Below are 19,068 nucleotides of genomic sequence, written 5' to 3' on the forward strand. Positions count from 1 at the left end.
AAGTAAATATGGATCTGGGAGTAAATATTATAAATTTGGGACTAGAAAACCCTCTACTTGAGAATCCTAGGTTATATTAATTGAAAGTTTTCTCTGCGCAAGAAGCAAGGTCGCTGATTTTTTTCCTAAAAATCTATAGAACTGTTAAATCAACAAGCAGATGGATTTCATGTAGCGGCCCCTTTTCTCTACACATTTTCTGCACTTCAATTCATTTTCACCGGAATTTGAAGACGTCGTTAGCTGAGATTGTCACAGCCAGTATTCTTGTTACACGTCATCGTTACATGACAAATATACACCAAACAACAGATAAGGGGCGCCTGTGCCAACGAAAATTCGTTCGAGATCGAGTAGCTGATCTCTGTCCTCCTCCACGATCAGTACTGTAGCATGGCGTTCATGGCGAGCGGCAGGTTGATGATGGCTCCGACCAGAGCAAGCTTCGTCACTCCCCGCAGCTTCTTCAACTGGGGCAGGGGCGCCAAAGAAGCCGATACGCCGCCGCCGCCGCAGTTCCAGTACCACGACGTGGAGCGGCCGTTTCCCATGTCGCTCGTGGCCAAGACTCACCTCAGAGGCCGGGAGCTCAGCTGCTGCTACCGGGCCACCGTGGACGGCTTCGGCGCGACGGACTTCCACCGGCGGTGCGACTTCAAGGGCCCGTGCATCGTCGTCGGCTACACGGCCGGAGCCGGCTCCGTCAGGTTCGGCGGGTTCAGCCCGGAGGGGTACCGCAGCACGGACGACTACTACGACTCGCTCGACGCCTTCCTCTTCTACTGGCCCGCCGCCGACGACGACGAGGCCGGGCCCGTGGTGCTGCCCAAGGTGGGCGGGAGCGGCGCGGCGCTGTTCGACTACGCGCGAGGCGGGCCGCAGTTCGGCGCCGACGGGCTGCTCATCGGCCCGCCGCTCACCGCGGTGATGGGGGTGTTCACGGGGCCCGACGCCAGCGTGGGCGTCGGCGACCTCCGGCGCGCGCGGTCGCGGCTCGGGCTGTCGTACGCCAGGAGGGCGGACGGCAAGGAGAGCCTGTTCGGCGACGACTCCAAGGCCGACCTCGACGAGGTGCTCGTCTTCTGTAGCCCGCAGATCGCGAGCATGTACTAGGCTACTAGCTAAATTAGCTTAGCAGCGAGCTAACCAGTAAATGTTAACGCTGAACAGCTTTTGTAAATTCGTTTTTCCAGATTCTGCGTGTACACATTCAGATAGAGAACAGTTCCATAAAGTTCACGCCGACGGCACATCCACACCCACATAAACTGGGTAGAGGACTAGAGATGCAAGTTAGATCTCTCAAAGTCTCATTTGTAGTTCATTTTGTGGTATCTAGTTCATAGTTTAGATTTAAAAAAAATTAGAAATTACAAAATAAACTATAAGCTAGATTTTGATGGGATCTCACTTAATAAAAACTTGTAATGAGAACTGGCTTCACTCGATAACTGAAAATGCGGTGTCTAGATCTCAGTCGATTTAGGATATACAAATTCTCATATGCAATTCATAGTTTAGCATGAAACACAACAAATTTGCCCGTTTAGAGTCCTTTTCCTCAGTTGCAACTTATGTGTAACTCGAAAATTTTCAGGTACAACCCATGTGCAACTGCAAATATTCCACTTGCAACACAATCCAACACTTCGAAAGTGGACTGAGATTTATTTAAATTCCGATCAACTTAAAATTAGGAAAACCAGAAAAGCTTACTACTAATACTAATATTTAGTTCGGTTCTCAACCTAACTATATTACTGTATTTCCCACAAAAAATATGTTACTGTATTCAAAGTTTTCAATTTTACGAAGAACAGGTTTGCAATGTTTAGGAGGAATGCTTCAATATGGGTTCCAATACTTACAAACAAAATCGCAAAAAATACTCCCTGTAGCCTGAAATAGTTGAGGTAGCTCATTCACAAATTAAAATTGAAATAGGTTAAATCCCGCCATAATTAAAATGGATCAGAGGGACTGATTATGAATATTATGGATAGAAAATGGAAAAACATTTTCTGAAAGAAAGAAAAGTCGATCAGCATTATCTCTCTGCTCCCGCCATTGGTAACCGCTAAAACAACCCACCCCTCCCTACCACGCTTCACTGCCGCGGCGGCCATCCATGGCCGCCTCCACTCTCCTCCGCCTCATCTCCCCGTCAGCGCCAAGCCTGCATGATCCAAGCCCTAGGATCAACCCTTCACTCCTCGTGTGCCCGACGCGCCGGCGACGTCGGTTCCTGGCGGCCCGCTGCTCGTCATCGTCGCCACTGCTGCCGCCATCGTCGCCGCTCGAGTTTCCCCTCCTCCCATTCCAGCCCGCGGAGGTAAGGCTTCTGAACACCGAAAAAAATCGAAGTCCCCTTTCTACTGTTTTGTCTTGGATAGTGTTACATGGAATCTGATGATAGTGATATAGCTTAGCCAGACCAGAGTTCACAATTAAATCACAAATAATTCACAATCTACCAAAGTTCGATTGGAAGGTGCATGCCGAATTGGCTTCTTTGCCAAAAAGAAAACATTGGTGACTTGGGTGGATTGGATGAATGAAAATTCAGAACTTTATAATTATATTTCCATTGGATAGGACGGCTGGGATGCGGGTTCAACAGTCTCTTATTGGGTTGAATAGAACAAACTAGTTGAATCAGCGAAGGTAGAGAGATTCTGGCAGAAGGTAGGGCAGAGGCTGTTGGATAACCTTTCTTCATGAAACATGGTACAACTCGTCACAGCATTTCTTCGTTTATGCTAATGCATATCATCACCTTCAGGTTTGTTCAGTGCTAGCAGTTGTTAGATCGAAAATGGCGCACTCTTGTTAGGTGGGCTTTTTGAAGCGGGAATTGTTTCCTTCCAAGAGCCTATTTACTAGGCCTACTGTTAGATACACAGGATTGTTGTAGAAATCAGCATTTCCAAGTTGCAACAATGCAATGAGTCATAATTTTGTCCCCAGGGAATGGTTGGTGAGGTTATCACATCGCCATGGCACGATAGCTGCATGCTGCCTTTGCATCAACCAATTAAATAGTTCTCATTTTTCTCGTAGACAACTTCTGCAATTAATTTTGGAGTCACGTATCTGAATCTGCACCGTTTGTAATCATCAAGTTATCCCCAGTATTTGTGTTCTGCAATGTTACAAAACTCGCATGAATTTTAATAAAGAATGCTTACTTGGGCCAGTTGTTCGTTGTGAGGCTTATACATTTTCCTTGAAAAATACAGAGTAATGGAATGGTACTAAGATAATGAAAATATTTCAGGTGTTGATTCCGTCTGAATGCAAGACTCTGCACTTGTATGAAGCAAGGTATCTAGCATTGCTAGAAGAGGTAATTACCATTGGCTCAATACATTGCTTCATGTTAGGTTTTCCCTCAGGATATTTTTTCTCAACTGATAACAGTTCAGCATCTTTGCCACATAAAAAATATTTTTCATCATACAATTGCAGTTTATCATATAAGAGTTCTCTTTCGGTGCACCTGCCACCTTCCTATAGGCAAAATTTTAAACCATGACCGTCCACTGGTGAAGTTTACCTATTGGCTTTATGCATGTGTATTCCATCACAAGTAATAGCAAATATTTACTTTTGTAAAAATGAATCAACCCATCAAGTTCCCAATGCAAAACTATCACAATCTTGTTACTAATACGAATTCTAGGATGTCTTTTGGCTCCCAAATTACATGATGCTTTAATTCAAAATAGAAAAGGCCCACCTTTAGTCCCTCACCTGTTGCCAGTGAAAGTTTATGTTTGGTCAGTCAACTCTAAACCAGTAAGTTTTGTTTCTTAGGGTAAAAAGAAAATAATTTAAGTTTGGCATCTTTCGCACTATTTTTTGTGATCAGGTGGCCGTTTTTGCACACATAGCAGACTAGGTAACACAAAATTGGAAACACATATGACAAATTGGAAAACATCAGATTTTGTTTTAAAAAATATTATGAAGATAAGAATTGAAAAATCTTTATTGTTCCAATGTAAAAATGGAAAAATATAGGAAGAGAAACCTCTTGAGTTTTGTCGAAATTCATGTTTTCTAGAATATCTATATATGTTATGTGTTCTAAAATTCATATGATCTTCCATACCTTTTCTAGAATATTGATGTTCTTCTCGCTTTTCTCATTTTACATGAATTGTTCCCAATTTTTTGCTGGTGTGATACTACGTGTACGAAACCGATGACACATCATTGCAAAACCGCTTTCAGTTGGGCAAGGGATCAAATATAGTCTGTTTTAGAAAATTAAGTGATAAACTTGAGGGGCCAAAAGTACACCTTTTCCTTTAATTACACTTTCTCTAAGCTACCACGAAAGGTTGGACGCGGCTCCGAAATCTCTTGTTACTAGTCTTAGAGAAGTTTATACTTGCGTGTTTTGCTATGTTTTTTCCCTGTTTTGTAAGGGGTTCCTGTACTTACCACACCTACACCTGAACTCATGGAAATAGAACTTGCATGTTGCCTATCGAAGCCTATGTTTAGGGTTGATTTTTTGGATGCCGCAACTTGTCTTTCTCCCGATTTTCTCTCTCTACTTTAATTGACTCTCCCTCATCGATCTTATTGTCTTGCCCAACTCCGATTGATTCCACATCAACTTGAAGCCATCCACGATAGATTTTTTCACCCGTTGTTGGTCGATTTATTCTACGATAAATTTTCCGGTTTCTCGTCAGCTGCTCTGTGAATCAGTGGTCTCTTGTTCCACACATTCCCAACATCCAGCCATCCTTGCCATCCCAACTAGGCTGCCCCATGCTTTTCCACAAACGATCATAATCTTGCGCTTTTTGTCCACCTTTCTTCCTGAGATCAAAATTTTCTTCTATATGTTGATGCCATTATCATTACAGGAGATGACTTTGAATGCATTTTCTTTGGTAAGGCTCGTCCAAGTGAACGGTTCCTTATGTCTGATCTTGGTCTTATCTACCACTTCTTTGTGATTAATATTTTGTCTAGCTCTCATTGCTTCTTCATCTCTCAAGAAAGTACATCTAGGATCTTCTTACTCGTGCTATTTTATCGATGAGCCTATGGTCAAAACTCTGAATCCGACTTGCTATTCATCATCTTGTTGGGAGTTTTTTTTTAGAAATGAGGGTTTCTCGGCCTTGCATCAGAGCGATGCACACAACCCTCTTTATTAAAAGTTTATGAATTCAAAAGTCTTACAATCTCAAGGATCACACAGAGTGGCTGCATGAATAAGCCAACGGAAGAGAGAATACATAAAATGCCTATGCACATAGGCGGAGCGCCTTGGAGGCGAAACAGGGCGACAACCCCCCCTTGAAAAATTGCAAACGCTTTCTTAGGCATACTCTGCGTGCATGTTACCTAGACCCTAGACGTATTTCTAGTTTGCAATCTGGCGCGAGTCGGCAAGTGAGTACAATCTATGTTGATTGTTGGCTGTGGAGATGGGCCTGCTGAGTAGTGCCCAAATACAGTAGCAATGCGTTTTTTTTTTTTACCTACAGAGATCAAGTGATTTTATATCTTGAGCCTAGTCCTCTTGCTGTTAAAAATACAAATATAAATTGATTAGTATTGCTAATTCTGTGCAAATCAAGAAATCATTGCTCGCCATCAGCCGCATTTTTTCTTTCTTTTGCTCTCTTCCACGATATATCAATTCCTATGTAATTATGATACTACACTCGTTTCAATGAATAACCTTTATAAATTTAGCCAAAAGTTAAAACTTATAAAGTTAGACCAAATATAAACATCTACAAAATGAAACAAACATATTGTAAAATATGTTTTACAGTGAATGTACTACTCCCTTCCGATCGGTTTAAGACAAATTTTAACCATTAATTTAGTGAACATAATATAAATTATATGTCTAAAAAATATATACCATTAGATTCGTATCCAAAAAAAGGTTTTCCATGATATATTTTTGTGACATATATTTCATTTTTATTGATCAAACTAATGGTCAATTTTTTTTTATAACATTGATCAAATTCTGGGGATGTTAACTTTTAACTAAATTTATAGGTCTTATTCATTGGAACGGGCATGAGTATTTATTAAGTGTATTTTCAAGCATGGAAATCATTGGCTGCCTGAATAGCTTTGAAATTAGCAAAATTTTAGACCAAGAGTTGAATTTTGCCCCCTCTTTACTTTTGGTCACGCTCCGCCACTGCCTATGCATATTGTATCCTATTAGTGTGCTGCCAACCACCCTGACTGAAGATGGCCCGAACGACCGCCATCAACCGAGTGCATCCAAACTCCATAGGTTCCCGCTGATCCTTAGCTTGGAGATAAAACCACATGTGGATCCAGTATGTAGCCTTGTGGATAACCTGCAAAAAGATAGCCTTGTGGACGACATCATTTTGACAATTCCAAATTGCCCAAAGCAAAGCACAAACTCCTAATTAAGTGGATTCGAGCCTTCATTTTTTTTAATCAATCCCATGTAGCCAATTCCCAAACATGTTTTTGATATTAGTTTGAGGAGATATATTAAACGTGAAATGAACCACTCCAAATTAGTCTCGCAAAGGGGATGTTCAATAGTTCCATAGAATCACATAACACACATTTCTTGGATCCCGTGCAATTTCTTTTGGAAAGATTATCTTTTGTGAGCACAAACCTTTTTATTTAAGAACTACATAAAAATACGAATTTTAAGTGGTACTTTCAAACGCCATATGTATTTCCTTAGAAATTTAGTATGGTCATTCATAGGTCAGAATATGAAGATTTCACAGAGAAACTCCTATTGCCGTTAAAGTGCCAATAGAACCTATTCGGTTCATTCGTTAAATGAACCACCATGAGTCACGTGACAAGCTGCACCCACTTTGCCCATTTGTCATTATAAAGTACCCTGCTAAAACTATTCAGCGGTACGTTCTGCAGAACCTCGCTGCAACAAACACATTTTTTGTCTCACAATATTAAAGAGAGATGGATATTTTTTGTGACACAATATTAAGGAGAGGTGGATATTAGAAGCACAAGCAACATGGTGAAGTACAAAGAGGCCAAGAAGAATGCAAGGCGAGTTGTGAGTCAAGAGGGGGGGGGGGGGGGGTGTTACGATGAGCTATATGACATAGTAGGCAAAAAGGAAGGCGAGGATGATATCTACAAGATGACGAAAATCTGCGAGAGGAAGACGAGGGACCTTAACCAAGTTAAAACATCAAGGACGAGGTTAATCGACTTCTACTAAAAGATGAAGAGATCAATAATACATGGAGTACCTTGATGGGTTATTCAATGATGGGAATGGGAACACTATGCCGGAGCTGAATGACTCCTTTGATGACGCTAATAGGAGTTTCTTGCGGAGGATAGCTTGATGTTAAGGAGACCCTGAAAAGGATGAAAGGCCCTTGGCGCTGATGATATCCCAATTGAGGTGTGGAGAAGACTTGAATATGTTGCAATATTATGGCTAACTAAGATATTCAACCACATTTTTGGTAAAACAATATGCCTGAAGAGTGAAGAAAAAGCATAGTAGTACATATCTGCAAGAATAAAGGAAATATTCAAACTTGTACTAATAACCGATGAATTAAGCCTATGAGCCATACTATGATACTTTGGGAGAGAGTCATTGAGCGCCGCTTGAGGAGTGTGACGAATGTCACTAAAATCACTAAAATCTCGGTTTACAGAGGCGATTTTCTTACTTCGCCAACTTATAAATAAATATAGGGAGCGGAAGAAGGGCCTACATATGGTCTTCATCGACTTGGAGAAGGCATAAGTCAAGATACCAAGGACGGTCATGTGGTGGGCACTCGAGAAACACAAAGTTTCAACAAAGTACATTACCATTGTAATAGATATGTACGATATTGTTGTGACAAGTGTTCGCACAAGTGATTGTGAGACCGATACCTTTCCAATCATGATAGGACTATATCAAGGGTCAGCCTTGAGCCCACACATTTTCCTTAGTAATGGATGAGGTGACAAAGGATATACGAGTAGACATTCCTTAGTGTATGCTCGTTATTGATGATGTGGTGCTAGTGGATGCAACCAGGGTTGGCGTAAATAGGAAGTTAGAGCTATGGAGGCAGACTTTGGAATCAAAGGGGTTCAGAATTAGTAGGACCAAGGCCGAGTACATGCGATGTGACTTTAGTGGTGTTGGGTGAGAAGATGAAGAAGTTAATTTAGAAGGACAAATAGTGTCTAAGAGGGACACCTTCCGATACTTGGGATCAATGCTACAAAGCAATGGTGATATCAATGATGATGTTTGCCACATAATCAAGGCAAGATGGATGAAGTGGCAATAAGTAGGCATCTTATGTGACAAAAAGGTCCACAAAAGTTAAAAGGTAAGTTCTATAGTACGGCAATCATACCATTGATTTATATGGAGTAGAATGTTAACCCAATTAAATAAAACACATCCAACGAATGAGTGTTGCTTAGATGCGCATGCTACGGTGGATGCGTGGCCATACAAGAAAGGACCAGCTTAGGAACGAGGTAATACAAGATATGCTAGAGATGGCACCGGTCGACGAGAAGCTAGTCTAACACCGACAAAGGTGGTTTGGTCATATCCAGCAAAGGCCTCCAGAAGCACCAGTATGAGTGGAATTCTAAAGAGTATGAAAAATACTAGGAGGGGAAGAGGAGTCCAATGTTGATATGGGCGAAGGCGGTAAAAAGAGACTTGAGGTTTTGGAATGTCCTAGAGATTTTGCTCTTGATAGGATTGCATGGAAATTGATGACTCATGTGCCGGAATCTTAGTTTACTTTGTTTTCTATCTCCTTGTTTTTGTCTCCTTATGTTTTTGTTGGGTTTCATATCTAGCCTACCCCAACTTGGTTGGGAAAAAGCTTTGATATTTTTATAGTATAAATGCTACTATTAGTATCACGAGTAACCCCGTGTAGCATTAGCTTACCAAGCATATTGATGTCGATGCTTCCTCTATGGCTCCCATGCGTAGGATTGGGAGGGGTACGTTTGCTCTACGGTATGTGCCTTTCGAGTTATAGTTAGCCGATTTCTCCATGAAGGCCTAGATAAAGAACAATAGAACTTCTACCTCCCCAAATTCAGTGATGTTGATACACCATGAGTTTGAGGGATAGTGGTTGTTAGAGTAATTTATACTTTTCATCTATTTCTATGTATTTTCATGTTTTATGAGGGGTTTCATGTATATTTACAGCACTTGCAGCATATATACTGTCCCTTGGCCTCATGGAAATTCATGTTGCATGCTTTCTAATAAGTTGAATGCCATGGTCAAACAACAATCATGCTCAACTAGCCCTAAGTCCTCGGCTCTCCCGCACTAGGCCAAGTATCGGCCCAAGTGTTATATTTATTTGGAGATGGTTGTCAAATGGTTCCTTTTAGATATACTTTAGGTACATTGAATGATTGAATGAACCACTACCGGCGCCAGCGGTGTCACCACCACCAGTATGTATAGTTGTAATACATAGCAAGCTATCAAATATCTTATTGTTCGCTTGCATCATTTATAGTTTTTTCTATTTTTAGATGACATATAATTAGGCGACATTATAGTCATTACGAAGGCCAGCTAATCAAAATAAAAGGAGGAAATGCAGTTTTGTAAGTTTTTTATTTATTTCAGTTAGTAGTTACCTTATGTATGATGACCCGTTTAACGAGGGCCTTGAGTCATTTAGAGTATTTATTTCTATATTTTTTACGACAAATAATTAGGCGCACATTATAGTTGTTATGGAGGCCATGTAATCAAAGTAAGAGGAGAAAATATGATTTTGTAAGTTATTTATTTTAATTACTAGTTACCTTATGTGATGACGTGTTTAACGAGGGCCTTGAATCATTTAGAGGATCTATTTTATATTTTTAGGTGGCATATAATTAGGCACGCATTATATTGCAAGGTCCAGCTAATAAAATACAAGGATGCAGATGATTCCGCAAGTTATTTATTTAAATAACTAATTACCTTATGGACGATGACGCGTTTAACAAGAGCCTTGCATCATCTATCAGATTTTTTTTAAAGGTGGCATTAATTACGCATACATTATATTCTTTCTGAGGGCTAGCTAACCAAAATATAAGGAGGAGCTGCTTTTCTGCAAGTTATTTAGTTTAATAACTAGCTTACCTCGTGCACGATGATGGTTTGGCAAGAACCTAAATAGTTTATATTTTATTGTATATTGTGCAGTAAAAAGTCAATAGCAACCTTATATGGTGTATGGCCTATTACCTGCCTATTAGATAGATCTACTCCCCAACCGCCTCGATATCCTTCATTATAGTTTAGTGAAAGAGTGTCGATATTAGAGAAGGGATTGTGGCACATTGTTCGAGAAACACAAGAACCACATATTGCCGTATCTGAATAGTGATAATGGACTTGTAAATCTTCAGCCAACAGGCCTTACTATATTTCTATCAATCCTCACTCAACAGGCATTGTATAAGAGGCAAAATTCCCTTGTACACTTTGTCCTTGATCCAGTTTTATCAAGCTCTTCTAAGGATTCCTTTGCTGTAAGATATGGCTGTTTGGTGCGGATAGAAAGTGTAAGTTCTTGTCCCTCATTTTGATAATCGATGTCAGGGTTCTCGTGCGGGTCGTTCACCTTTTCTACTTGATGATTTATCTCTAGTATAGGTTCAAAAGATGGATTTTGGAGCATTAGTGTCAATTAGAGGTGTATGCCGAGTGAACATCAAGAACCTTCTTCAGGTACATACATTCCCTTTCTTGATTAGTTGTTCTTTTGATGTCGATGCACATATCATTGTTTCAATACTTGAGAACTTCAATCAATTTTGTGTATAATCTCTTCAGAGGTCTTGTTCTCTTCTTTGCCAGAATTACGTGTTCCATTTTAAATCTATTACCTACATGTGCAGATCTTCTAAGTTTACCTGTGGAGTTTATACACGTTTCCAATGCTGTGTTAGTTCTGAATTATTTGTGGCATGCCTAGAAAGAAGTTACAAAACAAAAGAGTGGCCACCCATATGGTCTTTTCAGATCCCGAATTTGATGCTCTGTTTTATGCAGCTACAGTTCACAACATCTCTTGTATTCTACTTCTGTTTTAGATGGTCACATTGTTCCTTGATCCAGATGGAGCCCTACTTGCGAGGTGATGTTTCTCCCATGATGGACAAGTCTTCGGATGACATCGATTTGGACCTGAGAATTTCCAAACTAAGGGAGTCCATGTGCAATTTGCACAGCCTACAAATGAAGCTGAGGGTTCAGTCACTATTCCTGTTCCTTTTGGCGATTTGTAAAATGATGAACAGTAGTTTCATCCCGATCTTCTAACATCAAAACTTCTCCATTTAGGTGCCCGAGGATGAACCGCTGCAAACAAACATCAAAAGTTCTCTACTTTGGTCTGAGAAAGATATTTTCGAAGAGTACGACGAAAAGTTCATCCCTGGGCTCCCAGAACGTCTCTCCTTTGCGGCGTACCAATCAGTTTCAGGTGATAATGGATCATTCAACTTTCACCTCTGGTCACTTCTTGACCCTAGCTTCTGTTTTAAATCTCAATATCACCTGGAATGACCAACTAAAGAGATGCTGCAGAAAGGATGTACATCAACTTCATATAGTCTAATCTAACATCAAAGCCATACACTACAGGTATGTCAGATGAAGAACTTCTTACCCTGCAAAAATACAAGATAAAGGCAATGGATTCAATGGACACTCTGGAAAGACTAAACAGTGGAATCGAGTACGTTGAACATAACATTGGTATGATTGCCGCGAGACTGGCAATTCAGAACATATGATTCTCGGTACACAGCTTACTGAAACTGAACACTAGTATACCATCAGCATCAGCATGATATGATGGTGATGAACTGATGATCATCATCAAAGAAGTGAGTACCTAATACTTCTAAGATCTAACTGATGCTCATGCTCCGTAAGGAAGTCCATTTACATGCTCTGACCTCAGAATGTCTCCACTTTGCATCTGCACTGTATACAAGGAGAGGACTGACGCAGATTGCTTTTGACATGCTTGATGTACATTCAGACAGTGCAATTGAAATGACTTTTGCAATTTCGTTTCAGATAAGTCATACTCATACATCATTCAGATCTCACGCGTTGCTAAAAAAACTCTTGTAAATTCATTCCAGGATGTAATTCATACAACTGATTTGTCTGGAAAGCCTACAAGGGCTACAAGCTCTGCAAAGTCTAAACCGAAGTGATTCATACAACTGATTCATCTGGAAAGCCTACTACATGGGCTACAAGCTCTGGTACGAACCTTGAAATCTAAATCGAAGTAACTCATACAACTGATCCATCTGGAAAGCCTACAAGGCTACAAGCTCCGGTATGAACTATGTAAAATCTAAACCGAAGTAATCTTGGAAGGGAAATAATCAAAGCAAAGATACTATTTCGCCGCGCTGATCTTGAATCAACAGCAGGAAATCATGAGCTGACGAACTGCCATGCTAAGCTGCAAGGTGCCGTAGCGCTGCGCAGAAAAATCACCGCCTACTCCTCCGGGGCGGCTTCGACGACCATGTCGACGCCGAAGAGGCGGATGCAGCGGCGTTTTGCATTGCCAGGCGACGCCGCCTCCGTCGCTGGCCGCTTCTGCCGCGTAGCGAGGCCGGGAGGGAAGCTGCTGCCGCTGGCAGCAGGGGCACGGGCCAGCGAGGTCGTCTTATCCCTGCGGTGGCGTCCAGCCCTGTGCCCGCCGAGCCCCTTCCCGCTGTTGAACGTCTCGCCGCAGTCCGTACACGCGTACCACCTTTCGTCGGCGGCGTCGCACCTGCGGTGACGTGAAGCTACGTGCCCGCCGAGCCCCTGCCCGGTCTTGAACGTCTCGCCGCATCCCTTCTCCTTGCACGCGTACCGCTTTTCGTTAACACCCGCGCCGGCGCCGGCGTCGCGAGCACTGCCACGAACAGAAGGAGCAGGGGTGGCCGGCGATGCTGCAAAGGCCATAGGCGCCCCCGCCGCCGGCACAAACGGAGCCTCTGTGAGGGTCGCAGCAGCAGCAGCAGCACGAGAAGCCGGTGCAATCGCCACGGTTGCTGCTGCATGAGGATCTGAGATGGCGGTCGTGCCCGCTGCCAAGACAGCTGAACTGAGCATAGGATATGCGGGCACGGCCAGGGGGGTCCTGGCTTCGACGACGCTCTTCACGTAGACGGGGGCGCGGTAGACGGCCCGCTCGTAGGCGATGTTGGCCACGACATTTTCCGCGGTGGACACGCACTTGGCCAAAAACTGCATGCCCAGGTCTTGCTCCCGAACCCACGGGAACACCAGGCGCAAGACCTCCAGTACCGTCGGCAAGCGCGCAGCCGTCGCCACCCACGCCTGCCTGGTCCTGGTCCAGGCTATGATCTGCCTCTTCTCCACTTGCAGCTGCGGAAGAAGCGCCGGCGGTTCGGCGGCGGCGGCTGGAGCAGGCTGGCAGATCTTCATGTGCAAGTACAGCTCCAGAGGTCCATGGAAGATCCTGGAGCACAGGTGGCATGTGTGCAACGCCCCCAGAGCCCCGTCGACGCCACCTCGAGCAGCGCCTCCATGGTTCGCATCTGGACGCGGCGACTCCAAGATCGACCAGCCGGTGCCACCACGTCTACCACCTTCTCCTCCGCCCAGAGGCGTAGAAGCGCAGCGCGGAATGCCAGCTGCAGATCCTTCCAACGGTCTTCCTCCTTGATCAGCGTGGCCGCGCGGGGACGAAGGGCTTCCGTGGCTGAAGGATGAGCGGGGTGTCGGGAAGATACGGGGATTGCACTGGGAGCGGGTTGGGGAGGGGAACTTTCCGGCGGCCATGGGAGGCGAGGGGGAGGAGAGGATCTGCTGCCGGGGAGAGCTAAGCTGGGTAGTTGTAGGGGTTTTGCGCGTGGTTTGCTGTCTAGGACTGAGGAATGAGGAGCCTTGTGGTCCTGTTGTGGTGTTAAATAGGTGCGCGGGGCCGGGATTGAGGAAGGGTCGATGACTAGGATATCCTGTCCATCGACCCGTTTAAAGAAAGTATTAACTCTCATGGTCTAACCGCACGACAGCTAAATTCTTAAAATGACATCAAAATGATTGTCGTGTTTCGAGAATGCCATGGGAGTGAACATCTTTCGTGGAATATCATCAAACAAGTATCGTTGTTTTGGAAATGCCGCGTCTCTCAATTGACCGTTATCTCGAAAAAATGGTATGGCACAGGCAGATAAATTCTTAAAACGTCATCAAAATGATTTTCCTGTTTCGAGAAAGAAATGGAAGCGGTTTTCTTTCAGGGAATATCATCAAACAAGTATCGTTATTTTGGAAATGCCGCATTAGTCAATTGACCGTTAACCGACAAAAAATGGTATGGCACAACGGCACGACAGCTAAATTCTTAAAACGTCATCAAACGATTGCCTTGTTCCAAGAATACCATGGAAGTGGTTGTATTTCAGGTAATGTCATCAAACAAGTGTCGTTGTTTTGGAAATGCCGCATCTGTCAATTGACCGTTATCTCATAAAAATGGTATTGCATAACGCCACGACAGCTGAATTCTTAAAACATCATCAAAACGATATTCCTATTCCGAGAATGACATGGAAGTAGTCGTATTTCATGGAATATCATCAAAAAAGTGTCATTATTTCGGAGATGCCACATTAGTCAATTGACCGTTAACTCAAAAAATAGTATGGCACAGCGCCACGACAGCTAAATTCTCAAAACGTCATCAAAACGACTGTTGTGTTCTAAGAATACCATGGAAGTGGTCGCCTTTCAGGGAATGTCATCAAACAAGTGTCGTTGTTTCATAAATGTCATATCTATCATTTCCTTGTTAACCGGAAGAAATAAACTTATCAGATTTTTAGTCAACCTGAATGACCCTTAGAGTAACTCTAGAGGGGACCGAACGCCTCGTTTGTAGTATTCCGCATGAATGAATCTTGGGGGATGCCCCCATGACTCCTCCTCTTCATCCTGAGGCTTCATGTTCTCAAGAAAATCAACCCCCGTGCCAGTCCAGTCCTCCTTCGGCCGAATGTACCCATGTCGGTATTCCTTCCTGATGCCCACAAGTATAGGGGATCGCTGAAATCTTCGATGGGAAGTATTACCCAAATTTATAGTTCGACTCAAGGGAACATGACAATACCAATAAAACTTTAGCAATTGAGACGTCACTCTCAACCACACATGTATATCAATAAACTCACAAAGCAAGTGGTGATTTTATAGCAGTTGATTCAGAGCAATAGAACAAGCAGTAAACAATAGCAACATATTTCCAGTTTTCACCGGAAATAGTGATGTGTAACTTTCAGTGGCTAAAGGCGTATGCACAAGGTGATAGCGGGATTTTGCATGAATGATATTGATCATATAATGTAATTCTAATAACATAGCATTTCTCTAATTCAGTTGTGTGCAGGTGTGTGATCATAATATAGTTATGCATACTAACCAAGAAAATTTGCATAACATGTTTTGTCCTGCCTGCCTATTTCATCGAGGACAACTTGGAACTACATGAAATTAAGGTATATCCTTTTGAATAGCCCATGACAAAGCATTAACACTTCGCATATTCCCATTGTTTTGCCTAACTGTTACTTTAGGGTTCGCATGTTCAACACAATAATAGGCAATACACTTTGCAGATAGATACCAAACTCATATATATGATGGGCAAATAGAAGTTCAGTATTGAAATCATATCACTCGGGCCCTAGCAACAAGCATTAAACATAACAAAGGTGTACCAACACTCATACAAGAATATCCTCAAGACAAATATCTCAAATATCGATACATATGGATGATTACATGATTAATCTCATCCAATCCCCATACACCTCACATGACTACAGAGAACTACTCACTCATGATGATGGAGAGTGAGCACATAGTTGTTGGTGATGACGTTGATGGTGATGATTGTGAAGAAGGCCTCGATATCTCCCTCTCTAGCGTGGAACGCAGGATAGATCTGACCCCCCCCCCCCCCGAAATGAAGATTGTGGATGTGGCGGCGCTCTGTTTCGCGAAAAGCTCTGTGCTTCTGGATATCTGGGTTTTTCAGGTATATATGGGGGTACGCCAAAGGGCTGGCCGAGATAATGCTACAGGACCGAAAGGGTATGGGTGGCACGCCCAGTAGAGGGGGGCGCGCCACATGTGCTCATTTGGGCTTCATGGCCCCTCTCATGTGTTTCCAAAGATCCAAGCCCTTCATTTTGTGGAAAAAAATTGTGGTATTTTTCTCAATTTTATTTCCTGTGAAAACAGATAGAAAGAAGACTTTTGCTAAAAACAACGTCAGATTCAGCAGTTTTACCAAAGTATGGTGAGATTCCGGAGAAAATCATGAAGCAAAGTACTTGAAAAAGTAGATACATTTGAGATTTATCAGGTCCCCCAAGCTTAGATCGTTGGCTGTCCTCAAACAACTCAAACGCAGTGTAGAAGCAACAAAAGACTTTGACAACAACTCAAACACAATGTAGAAGCCACACAAGATTTATCTGCCCCCCAAGCATAGCAGTTTAACATAGCAAGTATTTGTAACATAGCTTTATCAATGAATAGCAAAGTCTTAATAAAAGTTCACTATGTTGGTGTTCCACTATTTATTGTTGGGATTCGTAGCATAGAAAATAAAAAAATTCCTACCGCAAGAACGAATAACAAGCCAAGATGCAATCTAGAAGATGCAATCTAGAAGATGGTAGCAACGAGAAGATCATGAGACTAACCCTCGAAGATTTCCAAAGCCTACGAGATTAGATCTCGTTGTTGCTGAAGATGATAACTTGCCGCTTTCGAAAGCGCATAGAAGATCTTGACGGTGCCACAGTCGGGTAGCACCTCCGTACTCGGTCACACGTTCGGTGTTGATGACGACGTCCTTCTCCCCGTTCCAGCGGGCAGCGGAATCCCGACAGCACGACGGCGTGATGGCGGTGGTGGTGGAGATCTCCGGCAGGGCTTCGCTAGGGTTTGGTGAGAGGGGGCACCTAGGGCGCCGGCCTTGGTGCCTCTGGTTGGTGCGGCCAAGGTGGTGTTCGGCCCCCTCCCTCTCTCCCTCATTATATAGGTGGAACCCTAAGGGTTTGCCCAAAGTGTTCGAATAAGACCCCAATTCAAAAACTTCCATATGGACAAAACCTAAAGGGACAGGGACTCTCCCTTTCCCCCCATGCTTGGCCGGCCAAGGAGGTGGAGTCCTCTGACACGTCTCAAACGTATCTATAATTTCTTATGTTCCATGCTAGTTTTATGACAATACTCATATGTTTTATATACACTTTATATCATTTATATGCATTTTCCGGCACTAACCTATTAACGAGATGCCGAAGCGTCAGTTCCTGTTTTCTGCTGTTTTTGGTTTCAGAAATCCTACACAGGAAATATTCTCGGAATTGGACGAAACAAAAGCCCAGGGTCTTATTTTCCACGGAGGTTCCCAGAAGACCGAAGGAGATACGGAGTGGGGCCACGAGGTGGCGACCCCACCAGGTGGCGCGGGTAGGAAGGGGCCCGCGCCGGACTATGGTGTGGGGCCCTCGTGCGCCTCCCGACTCTGCCTCTTCGCCTATTTATTCCCTCCATCGCGAAAACCCTATTACCGAGAGCCACGATACGAGAAAAGTTCCAGAGACGCCGCCGCCAATCCCATCTCGGGGGATTCAGGAGATCGCCTTCGGCACCCTGCCGGAGAGGGGAATCATCACCCGGAGGACTCTACATCACCATGATTGCCTCCGGGCTGATGTGTGAGTAGTTCATCCTTGGACTATGGGTCCATAGCAGTAGCTAGATGGTTGTCTTCTCCTCTTGTGCTATCATGTTTAGATCTTGTGAGCTGCCTAACATGATCAAGATCATCTATTTGTAATGCTACATGTTGTGTTTGTTGGGATCCGATGAATATGGAAACTATGTCAAGTTGATTATTGATCTATCATATATGTGTTGTTTATGATCTTGCATGCTCTCCGTTGCTAGTAGAGGCTCTGGCCAAGTTTATACTTGTGACTCCAAGAGGGAGTATTTATGCTCGATAGTGGGTTCATGCCTCCATTGAATCTGGGACAGTGACAGAAAGTTCTAAGGTTGTGGATGTGTTGTTGCCACTAGGGATAAAACATAAATGCTTTGTCTAAGGATATTTGTGTTGCTTACATTACGCACCATACTTAATGCAATTGTCTGTTGTTTGCAACTTAATACTGGAAGGGGTGCGGATGCTAACCCGAAGGTGGAATTTTTAGGCATAGATGCATGCTGGATAGCGGTCTATGTTATTTGTCGTAATGCCCTAAGTAAATCTCATATTAGTCATCATGATATGTATGTGCATTGTTATGCCCTCTCTATTTGTCAATTGCCCAACTGTAATTTGTTCACCCAACATGCTATTTCTTATTGGAGAGACACCACTAGTGAACTGTGGACCCCGGTCCATTCTTTTACATCTGAATACAATCTACTGCAATCATTGTTCTCTGTTGTTCTTTGCAAACAAACATCATTCTCCACACCATACGTTTAATCCTTTGTTTACAGCAAGCCGGTGAGATGGACAACCTCACTGTTAAGTTGGGGCAAAGTATTTTGATTGTGTTGTGCAGGTTCTACGTTGGCGCCGGAATCCCTGGTGTTGCGCCGCACTACACTCCTCCACCAACAACCTTCACGTGGCCTTCATCTCCTACTGGTTCGATAACATTGGTTTCTTACTGAGTGAAAACTTGCTGGTGTATGCATCACACCTTCCTCTTGGGGTTCCCAACGGACGTGTGCTTGACGCGTGATACGTCTCCAACGTATCGATAATTTCTTATGTTCCATGCTTGTTTTATGACAATACCTACATGTTTTATACATACTTTATGTCATATTTATGCATTTTCCGGCACTAACCTATTAACAAGATGCCGAAGAGCCAGTTGCTGTTTTCTACTATTTTTGGTTTCATAAATCCTAGTAAGGAAATATTCTCGGAATTGGACGAAATCAACGCCCAGGATATTATTTTTCCA

At 43.2% G+C, this 19,068-nt stretch overlaps 2 protein-coding genes across 2 annotated transcripts; both read left to right on the forward strand.

Annotated features, from left to right (window-relative positions):
* The first annotated feature begins 344 nt into the window (after positions 1-344).
* Positions 345-1,250, forward strand: LOC127294070 (uncharacterized). The gene has a single exon (XM_051323818.2). It carries the CDS (start codon positions 394-396, stop codon positions 1,111-1,113), a length of 720 nt encoding a protein of 239 aa, XP_051179778.1. The 5' UTR covers positions 345-393; the 3' UTR covers positions 1,114-1,250.
* An 811-nt stretch (positions 1,251-2,061) lies between these two features.
* On the forward strand, positions 2,062-12,209 carry LOC127294069 (uncharacterized). Its single transcript, XM_051323817.1, has 7 exons — positions 2,062-2,332; positions 3,278-3,346; positions 10,471-10,584; positions 10,676-10,750; positions 11,141-11,272; positions 11,366-11,507; positions 11,669-12,209. Exons 1-7 carry the CDS (start codon positions 2,129-2,131, stop codon positions 11,818-11,820), a joined length of 888 nt encoding a protein of 295 aa, XP_051179777.1. The 5' UTR covers positions 2,062-2,128; the 3' UTR covers positions 11,821-12,209.
* The last annotated feature ends 6,859 nt before the right edge of the window (positions 12,210-19,068 follow it).

This window comes from Lolium perenne, chromosome 4 (assembly GCF_019359855.2).
Source record: "Lolium perenne isolate Kyuss_39 chromosome 4, Kyuss_2.0, whole genome shotgun sequence".
NCBI classification, from domain to species: Eukaryota; Viridiplantae; Streptophyta; class Magnoliopsida; order Poales; family Poaceae; genus Lolium; species Lolium perenne.

Bases quoted from the DNA above. Each gene is read 5' to 3' on its own strand.
- LOC127294070 (XM_051323818.2), top strand. From the start codon at position 394: ATGGCGTTCATGGCGAGCGGCAGGTTGATGATGGCTCCGACCAGAGCA.
- LOC127294069 (XM_051323817.1), top strand. From the start codon at position 2,129: ATGGCCGCCTCCACTCTCCTCCGCCTCATCTCCCCGTCAGCGCCAAGC. The intron at 2,333-3,277 runs GTAAGGCTTCTG...AAAATATTTCAG, and splicing joins TCCCATTCCAGCCCGCGGAG to GTGTTGATTCCGTCTGAATG. The intron at 10,585-10,675 runs GTAAGTTCTTGT...TCTCTAGTATAG, and splicing joins GTTTGGTGCGGATAGAAAGT to GTTCAAAAGATGGATTTTGG.